This window comes from Capra hircus, chromosome 17 (genome assembly GCF_001704415.2).
Source record: "Capra hircus breed San Clemente chromosome 17, ASM170441v1, whole genome shotgun sequence".
Classification (NCBI taxonomy): Eukaryota; Metazoa; Chordata; class Mammalia; order Artiodactyla; family Bovidae; genus Capra; species Capra hircus.
Window position 1 is genome coordinate 18632963 of NC_030824.1, and position 16704 is coordinate 18649666.

Sequence of the window (16704 nt, forward strand, 5' to 3'; positions counted from 1 at the left end):
AGAGCCAGCAGGACTTGAGAGCACTGATTCACCCATTTAAATCAAAGCAGGGCAGGCCCACCTGGCCAGGCCCAGCCCCAAGTCACCCGAGGCCACCAGGAAAACCAACCTGTGCGATTCTCGTCAAAGAAGCTTGTCTCCTGAGACACCAGCGAGTGGAAGAGACAGTTACGGAGACGAATGTTCAGTCTGGCAAATATGAGGGTAAAAATGCCGCCCCGAATACCTGCGGCAAATGAGCTAATTGCAGATAAGAGATGTTATGTATAGCACGACGTCCTTCCGGCAACTGACCCCTGCCCCTCACTGCTCCCTCTCCACTACTGGCAGGCCAGGGCCTTCGCAGGGGCGAGGGACCCCAACCTTGAGCCCACTCTCTGGGGCTGGCACTGCCAGGGGGTCACCCTGTTCCCAACAGGAGCCCCCAAGGTGAGGGCACGGGGGGACTTTTACTGTGGGCGAGAAGCCCAGCTCCACCCATCAGGCCTCTCGCCTTTCCAGAATAGCACAGACAAAGCTGGCCCTTGTCTCCTGCCTGGAAAACAGCTGGGGGTGGGGTGGTGCTGAAAGGGGAACCCCGCAGACTGAAGTCATTTTTAGGGACAAGAGGGATGTGGCTCTAGGGTGGGGCTCAACCAAATGGACAGAACTAAGCCAGTGGCTGGGTTGTTGGTTACCATGGGGACCAGCTGAGGGACAGGCCTTAGCCTCCCATCCCGAGAGGCATTTCTTGGCCCTCCATGGCCCCTTTTCCTCTCAGGAGCTACCATCCCCATTCGCAACTGCAGGCCTGGTGGGTGGGGGCAGGCAGGGGTCGCTACCTGCCGATGGCCAGCACACACATGATGATGACGGCTGCGCTGAACTGCTCCATGCTTTTCTGGATGACGATGCCGTCGATGGCCCGGCCAGTGTAGTAGGGAAGGAAGGTCTCTCCTGCAGGAAACAGGGCGGGCTCGTGGGGGCGTCTGCAGCCAGGAGGGGGCTCTGGAAGCCCCCAGACTACCCTCACTGCTTACCTCACTCGTGGGGTTTTTCTCTCTCTGCAAACTCCTGCTTAGTAGCCAGGCGGGGGCGGGGGCGGGGCCGGGGGTGGGGGGCCCTCTTTTCAGAGATCAGGAACATAGAAATGTGAGTTATTCAGTCTGTACTGACTGGATCCTGTTATCAGGAATAATGGCTCCCAGACAGGGAGAACACAGACCCAGGGGGCTCCTGGGTGACAGTCATCCCCTCTGCACGAGGACTCAGAAGGCGACCCTGTTATCACCCATTTTACAGACAAAGAAAGTGGAGCCGAAAAGATGAGCTGAGGCTCATCCAGTCACACCACCAATTGACAGCTGATAGCCACCAGAGTTCACTGCTTTCTTCTCTCTGCCAGAGGGTTCAGAGTCCAAATTCTAGAAGCTCAGAAGATGTCTATGTTCTGCTTCTGAGCAATGCTAGAACCGCCACCCCACCCCTCTTGGTCGGGCACTTTACAGCTTGCCAGATAATTTCTTACCCATGTATCTTCACATCGATCCTGGGTGTGGCAGGGGGAAGGGGCATCTGGCAGAGATGTCACCGCCATTTCACTGAGGTGGAATGGGAGACTCAGAGAGGCTGAGGAACTTGCTTGACATCACACAGCAATTAAGAGGACGGCAGGACTCAAACCCAAACCAGCTTCCAGTCTGGGACTCATTCCTTGTGCCTTCCCTCCCAATAACCTGGAATGAACGGCCCACTCTCATGGAAATGATGGACACGAAACGGGAGGTGGTCAGACCAGACTGCGTCCAGTTTTCACTGCAGCTTTCAGCAGCCACAGCCTGGGTCAGCACCAGGCATAGACGAGGCACACAATAAAAGCCAACCAATGTGCAGGTCGGGTGTGTCCCTCCCCAGTCAGCGCTGCAGATCTGGCTCAGCCAAGACAGAGGCCTTCCATGGGGTTCTGGCGCCCTCTGCTGGTCTTGGCGCAGAAACCACAGGGTGGCTACAAAGCTGGCCTCCATCTCCCCTGCTAGATGGGGTCTCCAGCCAGAAGTTCTGCCTCAGCTGAATCTCTGCCTCAGCTGAATCTCTGCCTCAGTTTACCCACGGAGAAGTAAAGGGCCTGAGGAGCTCCAGGAGAATTTTCGGTCCAACAAGCACCAGTGATGATATTAACCACCACAGACGTTCATGGAGCCCTTGCTGGGTGGGGGCGCTGAACTAATAACCAGGTAGGCAAACTCTGTTGTTGAATCTGCCCAAGAACCAGGTGAAACTCTCCAGTCTGCCAGCAAATCTTGCGGCTCTACTCTCAAAATATTTCCAGAATTTTCTGCCTCTCCTTCTGCTGTCCCACCTGGCTTTGTCAACGTCCTTTGGATGGTCTCAACTAAGTCTTGGTTCTCCTTGCTGCCACCTTTGTCCCCATCAACCTGTTTTCCACTCCCAGCAGACAGCAGGAGCCGAAACCCAAGTCAGATCGCCTCATCCTGGATCAAAGTCCTCACAGTGCCTGACACCTGCTGCATGACTGGCCCTGGTACTGAGCTACTAACTTCTACTCTCCCTCCACTCTCTCTACTTTTCCTGTAATAATCAGGCAGCTTTCTGCCTCAGGACCTTTGCACAGGCTGTTCCCTCTGCCTGGACCACTGTTACCCCAGATAGCAGCTCCTTCACCTCTTTCAAGTCTCAAATGCCTCCCAATAATCCTATAAGTGTAGTATTATCACTCTTCCCATTTTACTGATGCAGAAACGGGCTCAGAAAGGTTAAATCATTTGCCCAAGGTTATTGTAGTTAGCTTGCCATGAAATCTGTATTAAAGAATCTCAGTGGGAGACACTCAACACTAAAATTAATCCTGTTTTTTTCCACAATGGGCAGTTTTCCTTTTAGATTGTAAGGTTTCAGAAAAATCTGGGCCCTACTGGATGCTTACTGATTGAAAAATAATTGTTAATCACAGTGTGTGTACATGCGTGCTCGGTCCCTCAGTTGTGTCTGACTGTTTGTAACCCCACAGGCTGTAACCTGCCAGGCTCTTCTGTCCATGGAATTCTCCAAGAATACTGGAGTGGGTTGCCATTCCCTTCTCCAGGGGATCCTCTCGACTCAGGAATCGAACTCACGTCTCCTGCATTGGCAGGCAGATTCTTTACCACTGCACCACCTGGGAAGACCAATAACCATAGTATTTAACTTTTGTGAAGTACCTAGTTTTGCCAGGCACTGTGCTTCACTTCATTTAATTTTCACAATAACCCGGGACTTCCCTGGTCGTCCAGTGGTTAGGACTCTGCACTTCCACTGAAGGGGATACAAGTTCAATCCCTGGTCAGGGAACTAAGATGCCCTGCGGCGCAGCCAAAAAAAAAAAAAAATTCACAAAACCCTGACAAAGCCCTCATTACAGGATGAGACACTGAAGTTTGGCCACAGTAAGTAAACTCGACTAAAACTATCTGAGACTTCCCTGGTGGTCCAGTGGTTACAAACCTACACTTCCCATGCCAGGGGTGCAGCTTTGGTCCCTGGTCGGGGAACTAAGATTCCAGATGCTGCGTGGTGTGGCCAAAAAAATAAAACAATGAGTGAAGTTGGGGGCCTGATCTCAAGCTGAAGCCCTTGACCTCAACATAACCCTACAGGCTGGCACAATCTGCTTGGCTGTATTTTAGGACATCTGTATCCCTGAGCACACAACAGCTGACGACAGCGCCCTGGCAGGCGGGGAAAACAAGGCCGTGTGGGAGACAACTGCCAACACGGGCAGGATGGCCATTCACTCATTCATCTACTCAGCGAGTCTGATTCTGGGCCAGGTATTGGGGGCCCTGAAGGAGTCAGACCTGCCCTCTGACCCCAAGGGGCTCCAGGCCTGCTAGGGGAGGCAGCAGAGTAGACGCAAGATACTCCTCTCACCAAAGCTGTAGCTAAGGACCAGGGTCAACAGAATCCCAGGAGGCTGCTCACGAGCAGACTGCTAACCTCGTAGCACGAGGAGGAGAAGCAGGCTGGTTGAATGACAAGGGGGCATCTCAGTACTCACGACCGCTAAAACTTCCTGGGAGCTTTCTATGTGCCAGGAGTTGTCCGAGGCAGCCTACTTGTATGAGCTCACTGAACCTCACAACTGCTGAGATGCCCATTTTACAGACAGGAAGACGTGCCTAAAACCACACAGGGGTCAAGGGGCTGGGACTGAGAGGACAGAGGGTAGATGGTACATGGAAAGGGGCTCAAGGTCGCCAGTTCTGTCTAAGATCCCTGTGCCTCTGCGGCTGCTCCCAGACTCTGTCCCTCGGTGAGTTAGACATGTAACAACTCACAGGAGTGGACATCCCTGTACTTCCCGGAGGTATCAAGCTCCGTACCTCTCCTTCTCCTCTCAGTCCTTTTAGTTTGTTTGCTTACCTGTGCCTCGTGGCATGTGGGATCTCGGTTCCACGATCAGGGACTGAACCCATGCCTCTTGCATTGGAAGTCTGGAGTCTTAACCACTGGATCGCCAGGGACGTCCCTCTCCTCTCTGTCTTTATTCCAACTTTACAACATCTTGGAACAAGGATGCTAGCAACCCCCATTTCACAGAAAAAAGATGTGAAGCTATGAAAGGCTGGATCATCTGCCCACAGTCACACAGCCAGGCCTGGAACAGGAATGGAATTGGTACCTGGGCCTTGTCACCCCCAGAACCCACAGTTTCCACCCTGCAATGTCATCTTCCCACTGTGTTGCTGAAGTGGCACTTTCAAACTGTTTGGACCAGACTGAACAGATATCAGATATCTGTTATATGCTATCTAGGTTATATGCTATCTATCCAATAACAGATATCATTTATATCACCACCCAGGACATACACACAGGTGCACACAACTAGGATAAAAGTTTCATGCAACTTAAGCTGGATTTAGAAAAGGCAGAGGAACCAGAGATCAAATTGCCAACATCCATTAGACCATTGAAAAAGCAAGAGAGTTCCAGAAAATATTGACTATGCCAAAGCCTTTGACTGTGTGGATCACAATAAACTGCGGAAAATTCTGAAAGAGATGGTAATACCAGACCACCTGACCTGCCTCTTGAGAAACCTATATGCAGGTCAGGAAGCAACAGTTAGAACTGGACATGGAACAACAGACTGGTTCCAAATAGGAAAAGGAGTACGTCAAGGCTGTATATTGTCACCCTGTTTTTTAACTTATCTGTAGAGTACATCATGAGAAACTCTGGGCTGGAAGAAGCACAAGCTGGAATCAAGATTGCCGGGAGAAAATATCAATAACCTCAGATATGCAGATGACACCACCCTTATGGCAGAAAGTGAAGAGGAACTAAAGAGCCTCTTGATGAAAGTGAAAGCGGAGAGCGAAAAATTTGGCTTAAAGCTCAACATTCAGAAAACTAAGATCATGGCATCTGGTTCCATCACTTCATGGGAAATAGATGGGGAAACAGTGGAAGCAGTGTCAGACTTTATTTTTTTGGACTCCAAAATCACTGCAGATGGTGACTGCAGCCATGAAATTAAAAGACGCTTACTCCTTGGAAAGAAAGTTATGACCAACCTATACAGCATATTAAAAAGCAGAGACATTACTTTGCCAACAAAGGTCCGTCTAGTTAAGGCTATGGTTTTCCCAGTGGTCATGTATGGATGTGAGAGTTGGACTGTGAAGAAGGCTGAGTGCTGGAGAATTGATGCTTTTGAACTGTGGTGTTGGAGAAGACTCTTGAGAGTCCCTTGGACCGCAAGGAGATCCAACCAGTCCATCCTAAAGGAGATCAGTCCTGGGTGTTCATTGGAAGGACTGATGCTAAAGCTAAAACTTCAATACTTTGGCCACCTCATGCGAAGAGTTGACTCATTGGAAAAGACCCTGATGCTGGGAGGGATTGGGGGCAGGAGGAGAAGGGGAGGACAGAGGATTTAATGGCTGGGTGGCATCACTGACTTGATGGACATGAGTTTGAGTGAATTCCGGGAGTTGGTGATGGACAGGGAGGCCTGGCATGCTGCGATTCATGGGGTCACAAAGAGTCGGACTGAACTGAACTGAAGCTCATCACAGACTACATACCCTGATGGCTCTATTCTGCTTCATTATAAAAAATGCTTTGAACCCAGAAATGCCACTTATCTATAGGATGACTTCTTTAGATATATTCACAGTTATAGGAAATGTGTATAAACAAGAAAAAAACAGACTCAAAACCACCCAAGAGTCCAATAACAGGAGATTGACTAAATAACCTATGGTACAGTCACACAGTGGAATATTATGCAGTCAAAAACAAAATGAGGAACTAACTGGGAGAATTCTAGGATATACTATTGTTGTTATTGTTTTATATGGCTGCACTGCATAGCAAGATCAAACAAGTCAGTTCTAAAGGAAATAAACCCTGAATATTCATTGGAAGGACTGATGCTGAAGCTCTAATACTTTGTATACGTGCTGCTGAAGCGAGCATTGAAGCTCCAATACTTTGGCCACTTGATGCAAAGAACAGACTCATTGGAAAAGACCCTGATGCTGGGAAAGACAGCTAAAAGGAGAAAGGGGCGCAGAGGATGAGACAGTTAGATGACGTCGCTGACTCAGTGGACATGAATTTGAGCAGCTCTGGGAGACAGTGGAGGACAGAGGAGCCTGGCATGCTGCAGTCCGTGGGACTGCAGGGTCAGACACAAACTTCAACTGAACAACAACAACAGCGCAGTGTGGGGGGTCTTAGTTCCCCTACCAGGGATTGAACACGTGCCGTTGCATTGCAAGCTCAGAATGTTAGCCACTGGACCACCAGGAAACTCCCCAGGATATATTAAGTGAGAAAAGCAAGACACAGACTAGAGTGCAAAAGATGGGGGGAGAGAGACTTCTTTGCTTATAGCTGTATAAAGAAACACTGGAAACATATATAAGAAATGAATAAAAGTGGTTTCCTGCCCACTTGGAAGTTGCTGGAACCATTTCCTGTAGTTATCCCTGGGCAGGGGGAGTTAGGGTTGTCAGGGGCAGAACTAGGGCGAAACACTCAATGTTTACCTTTGCGTATTAATTTGATGTTTGAATCACGGAAGGAAGATATTAAAACTGGAGAGGATGGGGCTTCCCTGGTGGCTCAGTAGTAAAGAACCCACCTTCCAGTGCAGGAGATGTGGGTTAGATACCTTCCCAGATATCTGCTCCAGGAAGATCCCACATGCCGCGGAGCAGCCAAGCCCGTGCGCTACTGAGCCTGCACGCCGAGAGCCCGGGAGCCGCAACTACTGCAGCACGCGTGCCTAGAGCCTGTGCTCCACAACCAGGGAAGCCACCGCAAGAGCCCTGTGCACCGCAACCAGAGTAGCCCCCGCTTGCCACAACTAGAGAGAAGCCCGCACAGCAACAAAGACCCAGCACAGCCAAAAATACATACATAAATAAAATTTTTAAAAATTGTATAAAATTAAAAAAAAACTTGAGAGGAAAGAAGAGGTGGTCACATCCCCTAAACATATTCCCTGGGTGCCCACCAGGCGCCACAGGCCGGCACTTACCCAGAGCTGCCACGATGAGGAAGAAGGAGGCCACCACGAGGAAGGCGATGTCGGGCTTGGTGTAGGACAGCAGCTTCTGCAGCGTGGCCCCAGACGCCTGCTCGGGCGCAGGCCGGTCCTCCCTGGGGAAACTCTCGCCCTCGCCCTCGCCCTCGCCCTCGGCCCCAGCACCCCGCCCGAGGGCCTTGGCGTCCGGCCGCACCGTGGACAGCAGCCACCAGAGCAGGAAGGAGGCAGCAAGTGAGACGTAGGTCCACACGAAGAGGGCCCAGAACCACGGGTCCCGGACCGGCTTGCGTACCTCGGAGAAGAGCAGCAGCTTCACCACGGTGTAGATGCCCCCGAAGAGGCACACGAGGGCGATGACTGTCCACGAGGCCTGCAGCCTCCGGGGCCCCAGGGTGCTGTTCTTGGCCACGCCGATGGTGGCCCCCAGAAGCAGGCAGCTGCGGTACAGGCAGGCCGCCCAGAGGTCCAGCACCGAGTCAAAGATGTTGAAGTGGCGGATGTCCTCCAGCAGGCTGCGGTCCTGGTGGCTGAGGATGTAGATGGCCGTGGTCATGCCGACGTCCAAGCTCATGAAGGCCAGGGTCACCACGACCGCCTTCCACAGCTGCATCCTGCTGGCTGGGGTAGGCAGGCACCGAGGGGCAGGCTCTAGCTCATGGGGGCAAGGCCATTGTCTGCGGGGCGAGGCCAGACCTGCAGGGTGCAGTGGGGTGAGGGGTGAGGGCTTGCTGCTTGCTGCCTGTGTGACCTTGAGAAAGTCACTTGACATTTCTGAGCCTCAGATTCCTCATCGGTAAAATGGCAGTGACAAATTACACAGGGGTAGGGTGAAGGTTCCACTCATTCAGGGAATGTTTATTGAGTGTCCTTTGTGGGCCAGACACTGTTCTTTGTGCTGAGGATTTAAAAAAAAAAATTGTTTGTTTAGCTGCACCGGGTCTTGGCTGCAGCATGTAGCATTGAAGCTCTTAGTTGGGGCATGTGGACTGGGTTCTCCGACCAGGGACTGAACCTGGGCCCCCTGCACTGGGAGCACTGAGTCTTAGCCACTGGACCACCAGGGATGTCCTTGTGCTGGGGATTTAACTGTGAACCAAAATAACAAAGATCCCTGCTCTTGAGGAGATGGGACATTCATGTCAGAGACAGACAATAAGTAAGTGATACGATGTGTTAAGAGACAGGGCTTGGGGGGAAAAGTTGGGTGTAAGGGATGTGAGGGCAATTTTAAATGGGGGTGCAGGGAAGACTTTGCTGTGAAGGTAATACTTGAGTAAGACTGAAAGAGGTAAGGGAGTCTGCCATGTGCATACCTGGGGGAAAAGCATTTTGGACAGGTGGAACAGACATGGCGAGAGCCCTGAGGTAGGAATGTGTTGATGTGCTTGAGGGAGACAAGGAGACATGGGAGTCTCTGATGCCCCATCTGCAAAACAGGCAAAGCTCCAGAGTCCCCAAAGGAGGAGAGAGGGATGGAGCAACAGGAGAGGTGGCTGTGAGTAGTGACTGGGAATAGGGCAATGGGGCGGGGCGGGGGCGGCAGCCTGAGAGACCCTCTCCCTCACAGCTCCAAGGCTCAGACCAAGGTGACTGACTGCATGTTCTGGAATGCCAGAAACCTCACACAACTCCAGGAGGCCAGTGCTTCCACATTCCCATTTACAGTTGGGGAAACTGAGGCACAGAGAGGCAAAAGCACGTGGCCCATGTCACTCTGGTAACAAAGGCCTGAGTCGGGACACACACCAGTGTGTGAAGGGTCCCAGCACCTGACCCACAACCCTGGAACTGCATTCTTGACACAACAGCAGGTGTCTAACCACTATGAGCAAACAATTAGGAGGCACAGAGCTTCCTAGCAGTCCCGCCCTCTACATGAGCCACGTGCTTTGTGTGTGTCCGCTTATTTAGCCCTCGCAACAACTTTGTCAAATTTAGACTATCATTCCCAATTAGCTGATGGAGAAACTGAGGCCCAGAGGAGCTAATAACTTGCCCAAGATCACACAGCTGTTGAGTAGTGGAGCTCTGATTTGAACCCAGAGCTGCCTGGTTTTAGAAGCTAGGCTCTAAACTACTAAGCTAGAATGCTTGTCAAGATAGCAAGTCCTTACAACAGCCAAGACATGGAAACAACCTAAATGTCCATTGACAGATGAATGGATAAAGATGTGGTGTGTGTATGTGTGCGTATATATATATAAAATAAGCAAAGAGGACCTGCTGTATAGCAGAGGGAACTATGTTCAATATCTTGCCATAAGCCATAATGGAAAAGAATATGAAAAAGACTATGTATATAACTGAATCACTCTGCTGTACACCAGAAATGAATACAACATTGAACATCAACTATACTTCAATTTAAAAATACACATATATGTATATATATACACACACACAAACACACACACATACTGCAAGCGCAAACACAGAATGTTCATCAAAGGAGAACAGACCTATACTAGCGGGGGCTCCGCCAAGAAAAGAACTGAGGACAGTGATAACACCGACGAGGACAGCAGCGAGAGTAGTAACAGCAGACACCGATGTCATTGTGCGCCTGGCACTGTTTTGAGTGGTTTACATGCAGTCGTCCCTCACAAGAATCCTATGAGGTTTCATTGTTATCCCCAATTTACAGTGAGAAAACTAAGGCACATAGAGGTTGAATGATCTGCTCCAGGTCACCCAGCTAGGAGGAAGTGGCAGAGCTGGGATGTGAACCCAGGCCTTTTGATTTCCAAAGTCTGGGCTCTCAGCTCCAAAACTGTGATTCTTCAAACCAGCCTCCCGGAGGGGAGGAGGTAGGCAAGACTTTTAATGGTGCTCAGGAGGGTCTGAGATGCAGAGGGGACACAGGGGTGTGGTGGTCCCCAAGCCTGAGGGGCTCTACTGTCACTACAGCTCTTCTAGGAAGACTCAAGTCCGTCCTAGAGAAGACTGTTGCCCATCAGCAGCTGGCTCTTCCAGGGAACTCTGGGCTGAGGGGAATCCAGGGCAGGGGAGGGGGTGGAGGGGGGGATGGGGCAACAGAAAACCCCCTGCGCAGGCCCTTGTTCCACCCCCGGCAGGCCTGCCAACTCAGGCTCCTATCTGCTGCAATGCAGAGGCCTCAAGGAGCCAGTGAGTGGGTGAGCGTGAGACAGAGCCTGGGGAGGGATGCTCTTGGCCTGATGCCTCCGCAGGCCTCCCGGCTGCAAAGGCCCTGCCAGCCACCTTGGCTGCAGCTCACCTCAGGGTGGGGACGAGGAGTCCCTAAAGGGACTCCTCGGGGAGGAGCTGGCATTCAGAAGTGGGAGAGGGGGCAGACCTGCCAGAGACCAGCACAGGAGCGGGGTGGGGGGCGGGGTGCTGCACCAGCTCTCTCCACCGACTCCCAGCCACCGAGGGAATCCTTTCCTGACACCCTCTGCTTCGGGTCAAGTTAACCCGTTTGATGGCCAGCCACCTACCTGGGAGCCCAGCTATTTATCTTCCTCACTGGCATAAACAAAGTTTCGCACTCCAGCATCACAGGCTATTTGAACCACATTATAGAGATGGGGAAACCGAGGCCCAGAGAGGGAGGGAGAGAGGATGGTCTGAGGTTACCCAGCGAGCGGGGGCAGAGCACACAGCACGAGGGTGCCCAGCTCTCAAGTGCTGAGTCCTCCTCCTCCAGGCTCTGATGGATCAGAATCCAACTCGGGTCAGGTTACAGCCCTCAGTGGAGACGGGACGACTCTTGTTATTTTTAAAGTTACTGAGCAGCAGAATGAAGGGGACACAACCACCAGCCCAGACTGAGAGGAGGGGAGGATGGGGACCAGTGGGATGCTTGGAGCCACGTCCATTCTCTCCATCTGCCTGACCTGGGTTTGGCCAGGTGAAGCTGGAGGGCAAATTGTGGGCACATGGGTGACGTGCGTGCCCCAAGGGACAAGGACAGGGTGGTGGCCAGAGGTCAGGGCAGGCTGTGCCCAGGGCCTGATGTGCCCAGGAAGACAGGTCAACTTGCTTTGACCCTAAAAGCTAAGGAATGGCATAGGATTAGCAAATGACCCCACCCTCACTGACAGTCCTGTCAAAGGCTTTTTCTTCCGGTAGAAGAAATGGTGGTTGGGGCATCGCCAGCTGTCAGATGCACAAAAGGAAAGTCTGAAACAGCCAGGAGACAATAAATAGCAATTATTATTACAAGGGTGACAGCTACTGTTTACATTTAAGGAGTATTGCTAAGTGTTTGACAATGTGCTAAGTGCCTGGCACATCCCTTTCTGATTATTCACTGCTACTCAGAGAGGGTCTCTCAGTTATCATTCCCATTTTACAGGTAGGCAAACAAAGGCTTGGGGAAGTCAAATGACCCGCAGAGAACAGGTGAAATCCACACCTCACTCTCTGGGACCCAGGCTATGCAGGGCTCCCAAGAAAGCGTCATGAAGGACCTGGAGGGGCCCACCCAGTTCAGTTCACCCCCAACTTCTGGGGTGAACTTTTCACCCCCCAGTGGTATTGTCCAGCTGACTGGGGCCAGTGCTGTGGGACGGTGTCACTGTGGGGTCTCTGGATGCAGGGCCAGGACTTCTTCCTCCCTGACTCCCACTTTTGCTGAGCCCCCTAGCCCAAGCTGGGCCTTCGGCGAGTTGTTTCAGATGACTCACAGCAGTAGGTGAAGCGAACTGGGGAGCTACAGTGGCCTTCCTGCCAGCCTCCTTTGGTCACCTGGCACCTGCCCGCCTGAAGCAAGGGAATGGAGGCCAGCCAGTCTCCAGGGGGGGGGCAGTGGGCGGGGAATCCTGTCAGACCAGCTGAAAGCTATTTTAATTAAGCTCAGGTCTGGGGAGGGGCACCCTGCTTTAACAGAGGCTTAGAAACAAGGCAGAGACCCTTGGGAACCCACAGGCTTAACTGCCAGGATGGAGGCAGAGAAGGCTCAACCCAATGGCCAGCCAGGGTGAGTGGGGGGAAGCGGTTCGCCAAGGTCGGCAGGCCCAGGCCTGCCCCCAGGTTTCTGATATATCCAGGCTCTTAGGATCTATGAGCACGGCCGCTGGAGGGTGCGGGGAGCCCTCGTTAGGGCTGCCAGTCAGATCCTTGGGGACAGTCATCCCAGGATCCACCCTCAAAAGGCACCCCCACCATTTTCCAAGAGGTGGCGGCACCTGAAAGGTTAAAAAAAAAATGCAATCTCCTTGCGGTGTGGAAAGGATGCTGCAGGGATGGGGGGCTGGGACCTGCGACTGCGGGCGCTGGGGTCCCAAGGCGGTGGCCAGGAAGGCTCCCAGGAGGCTCCCACTTTCTACCGAGATGCCTTTACTCCACCCCCGGGACAGGGAGAGCCAAGTGGCCCCCCAGCCTGTGCCGGCATAGCACCTCGACCTGAGAAAGATCTGGGTCGGGGGCCCAGGGCGCTGCACTCTTACCTGTTCCCTTACCTGGCACCAGGTGGGCCGTGGGGAGGGAGAGCAGCGGGCTGGGGTCCTCAGGGGCGCCGGTTCCTCGCGGCTCATTGGAGACTGAGCCCGGCGCTGCGCTCGCTCCACCCCTCCCTTCCCCCGCCGCTCCTCCCTCCTCCCGCTGCTCCTCCGGGCCTCCAGCCCCGGGCTGCGCCGCAGCAAGGTCGGAGCAAACCCGGCAGGGCCGGCACCCAGGCCCACTGATGGGCGGGGCGGGGCCTCCCGCTGGGCGGGGCCTCTGTGGGGGCGTGACCAGGACTACCCGCCCGCCCCCACCTGCGGCGAGCCCCGCCCCCATCCTCAAGGCCAAGGCCCTTCAGCTCCGGCTGCACCCCTTAGAGGCCTCAGGCCCATTCTGAGCAGGAGGAAATGGCCACACCTGCTGCGGGGGGCCTGCTCTTTAATCTGACTTTTGCTCCAGAGGGACAGCCTTGCCAGCCCTGGAGGAAGGAGGTTATGATCCTCATTCATTCAACCAATATTTGGTGAAAGGTACTATGCGCTGCGCCCTCTTTTAAGTGTTAAGAGATGCTGCGGAGAACAAAACAAGATCCTTGCCCTTCTGGGGCTGACATTCTAGTGAGAGAGTCAGGCGATACACATAATGAATAAGTAAATTATACTTGTTGGAAGGGAATACATTTCATGGAGAAAAACAGAGCAGAGTGGTGGGAAGTGGGCAAGAGGAGGGAACCTACATGTCCTCCGTGATCGCTGGGGTCTAGGTGCTCGATGCTGGGTGTGAAAAAAGAAAACTCCCATTCTTTGTGGGGTGCGGAAAATCAACAAGTAAATACGGTAAGATCATCTCAGGTAGTGCCAGGTTATTACTTATTTCCTGTAAAGTAAATAAAATCCAGTGAGGCAATGGAAAGTGCCATGGGTCAGCTTCCCACTGGGAAGGGCTTCCTGAGGAAGGTGAAAGGGGAGAAAGGAAGCCATGGAAAGATCGGGAGGGGATGTATTCTAGGTGAAAGGAACTGCCAGTGGAAAGGCTCTGAGGTGGGAACTCACCTGGCATTTGAGGAATAGAAGAGGGATTCCATTCATGGGCAGGAGAGTAGTTCAAGCCCAGAGGGGTTGTGGGTGGGGCAGACAAGATACGCCCCTGTCTCTATCCAGCCTTCAGTCAGAGATTGAAAACACCCCCTGAATTTAAAACAGCCTCTGCTCCTCACATGGGACAGCTTCTTTCAAGGGGATCTGGACAAGTGCAGAATTGTAAATGCACTTTTTTTTTGACCCAGTAGGAAGTTCTTCTATAGATAGACTTGTGGAGTGAGCAGAAGATACTAGTTTGCAGATAGTTACTGGAGGAGCAAAAGTCTGGTGGGAACTCGCCAAATAATTACAGAGCATGCTCAACAGAATACCCTGTAGCAGGGGGAAAAAAAAAAAACAAACCTGTGTCAATCTATACACAAAAGTTACAGAAAGGTATGAAATGACCTGAGTGTGTTGAGTAAAAACAAGGGATAGAATCAAGCTGAAGTATGATACTGTTTGTGCAAAAACAAAAGCAAATATATAACTGTACCGGAAGAGAAGCTCCTGGATGGATTAACCAAAAGCTAGAGTGACTCAGAGCTGGGACCAGATTCAGGCTCTCTCATTTTTGCTGTGTGAGAATAGCCAACATCATATTGAAGGAGCAAAACGGAGTCATTGTGCTGACACTACCTGACTTCAGGACTTACTCTAAAGCTGCCATAATCAGGACAGGGCGTTGTTGACAAGAGACAAATAGATCAATGGGACAGTACAGGGAGCCCAGAAATAGACCCATATAAATATAGTCAACTGATCTCCCACAAAGGAGGAAAGGCAACTCAGTGGAACAAAGACAGTCTTTTCAGCAAACGGCGCTGAACCGGACATCCATGTGCAAAAAAAAAAAAAAAAGAATCTTGTCACAAATCTTACATCTTTCACAAAAATTAACTCAAAATGGCTTACAGATCTAAATGTAAAACATAAAACTATCAAACTCCTAGAAGATAATGTAGGAGAAAATCTCTATTTTCTTGGGGATGGAGATGATTTTTTTAGATATAACATCAAAGGCATGATCCATGAAAGAAAGAACTGATAAGCTGGACTTCATTAAAATTTAAAAAACTCTGGAACTTCCCTGGTGGTTCAGTGGCTAAGACTCCACGCTCGCAATGCAGGGGGCCTGGGGTTCAATCCTTGGTCTGGACTAGATCCCACATGTGGGAACTAAGAGCCTGCGTAGTCAAATTTAAAAAAAAATTTAAAAATTCCACTCTGCGAAAGATATTGTTCAAGGAATGAGAAGACATGCCACATACTGGGAGAAAATACTTGTTTTATATATATATACTGTTATATATATATATACTGTTATATATATATATACTGTTATCCAAAACATACAAAGATCTCTTCAAATTCAACAATAAGAAAACAAATAATCTGAAAAACAGGGAAGAGAGCCTGAACAGACATTTCACCAAATGAAAAATACAGATGGAAAATAAACATATGAAAAGGCAGTCAATGTAATTTTCATTAGAAAATTGCAAATTGAAACAACAAGGTACCACTACATACCTAATAGAATGGCCCAAATCCAAACCACTAACAACACGGAATGCTGATGAAGATGTGGAATGATAGGAACTCTCTTTCATTGCTGGGGGGAACGCAAAATGGCACAGTTACTATGGAAGAGTTTGGTGGCTTCTTACAAAATCGAACATACTCTACCATATGATCCCACAATCACACTCCCCAAACGAGCTGAAAACCTATGTCCACGCAGAAACCTGCACACAGATGTTTAGGGCATCTTTATTCATAATTGCCAAAACTTGGAAGCAACCAAGATGCCCTTCAGGAGGTGAATGGGTAAAATGATAATCCAGACAATGGAATAGGACTCTGTGCTAAAAAATACAAATTATCAAGCCATGAAAAGAGGGAAGAAACATAAATGCATATTTCTAAGGGAGACAGGGTTTCCCAGGTGGCGCTGGTGGTAAAGAGCTGCCTGCCAATGCAGGAGACATAAGTGATGCCGGTTTGACCACTGGGTCTGGAAGATCCTCTGGAGGAAGGCATGGCAACCCACTGCTGTATTCTTGCCTGGAGAATCCCATGGACAGGGGAGCCTGGTGAGATTCCGTCCATGGGGTTGCAAGGAATCAGATACGACTGAAGAGACTTAGCACTCATGCACACAAGGGAGACAAGCCAATCTGAAAAGACTAAATACTGGATGATTTCAACTATAGCACATCCTGGAAAAGATAAACTATGGAGGAACTTCCCTAGCAGTCTAGTTGTTACAGTTCCGCTCTTCCACTGTAGGGGCACGGGTTTGATCCCTGGTGGGGAACTGCGATACTGCATGCCTTGTGGTGAAGCCAAAAAAAAACCTATGGAGACAGTAAAAGGATCAGTGGTTGCCAGGGGTCAAGAGAGGGTGGGGAAGACATCCCTGGTGGCACCGTAGATTAGAATCTGCCTGCCAGTGCAGGGGACACAGGTTGGATCCCTGGTCCAGGAAGATTCCACGTGCTGCGAGAACAACTAAACAAGTGCACCACTACTACGGAAGCTTTCGTGCTTGCTCTAGCACCTCTGTGCTGCCACCACTGAAGCCCGAGGGCCTGCGCTCTACAACAGGAGAGGCCACCGCCATGAGAGGCCTGCTACAACACAGAATGGCCCCTGCCCGCCACAACTGGAAAAAGCCCG

At 51.1% G+C, this 16704-nt stretch overlaps 1 protein-coding gene across 2 annotated transcripts in view; it reads right to left on the bottom strand.

The window, feature by feature from the left end:
* ABCB9 (ATP binding cassette subfamily B member 9) overlaps positions 1–13165 on the bottom strand; it is a 29294-nt gene extending 16129 nt beyond the window's left edge. Inside the window, exons 1-4 of one of the 2 annotated variants that reach the window (XM_005691383.3) lie at positions 12961–13165; positions 7532–8233; positions 822–936; positions 110–240 (exon numbers count right to left, since the gene is read on the bottom strand). In XM_005691383.3, coding sequence (XP_005691440.1) covers positions 110–240; positions 822–936; positions 7532–8150 — 865 coding nt within the window. In that variant the 5' untranslated portion in view covers positions 8151–8233; positions 12961–13165. Of the gene's footprint in view, positions 1–109; positions 241–821; positions 937–7531; positions 8234–12948 lie in introns of both variants that reach the window. The other variant, XM_018061336.1, reaches the window with a different exon arrangement.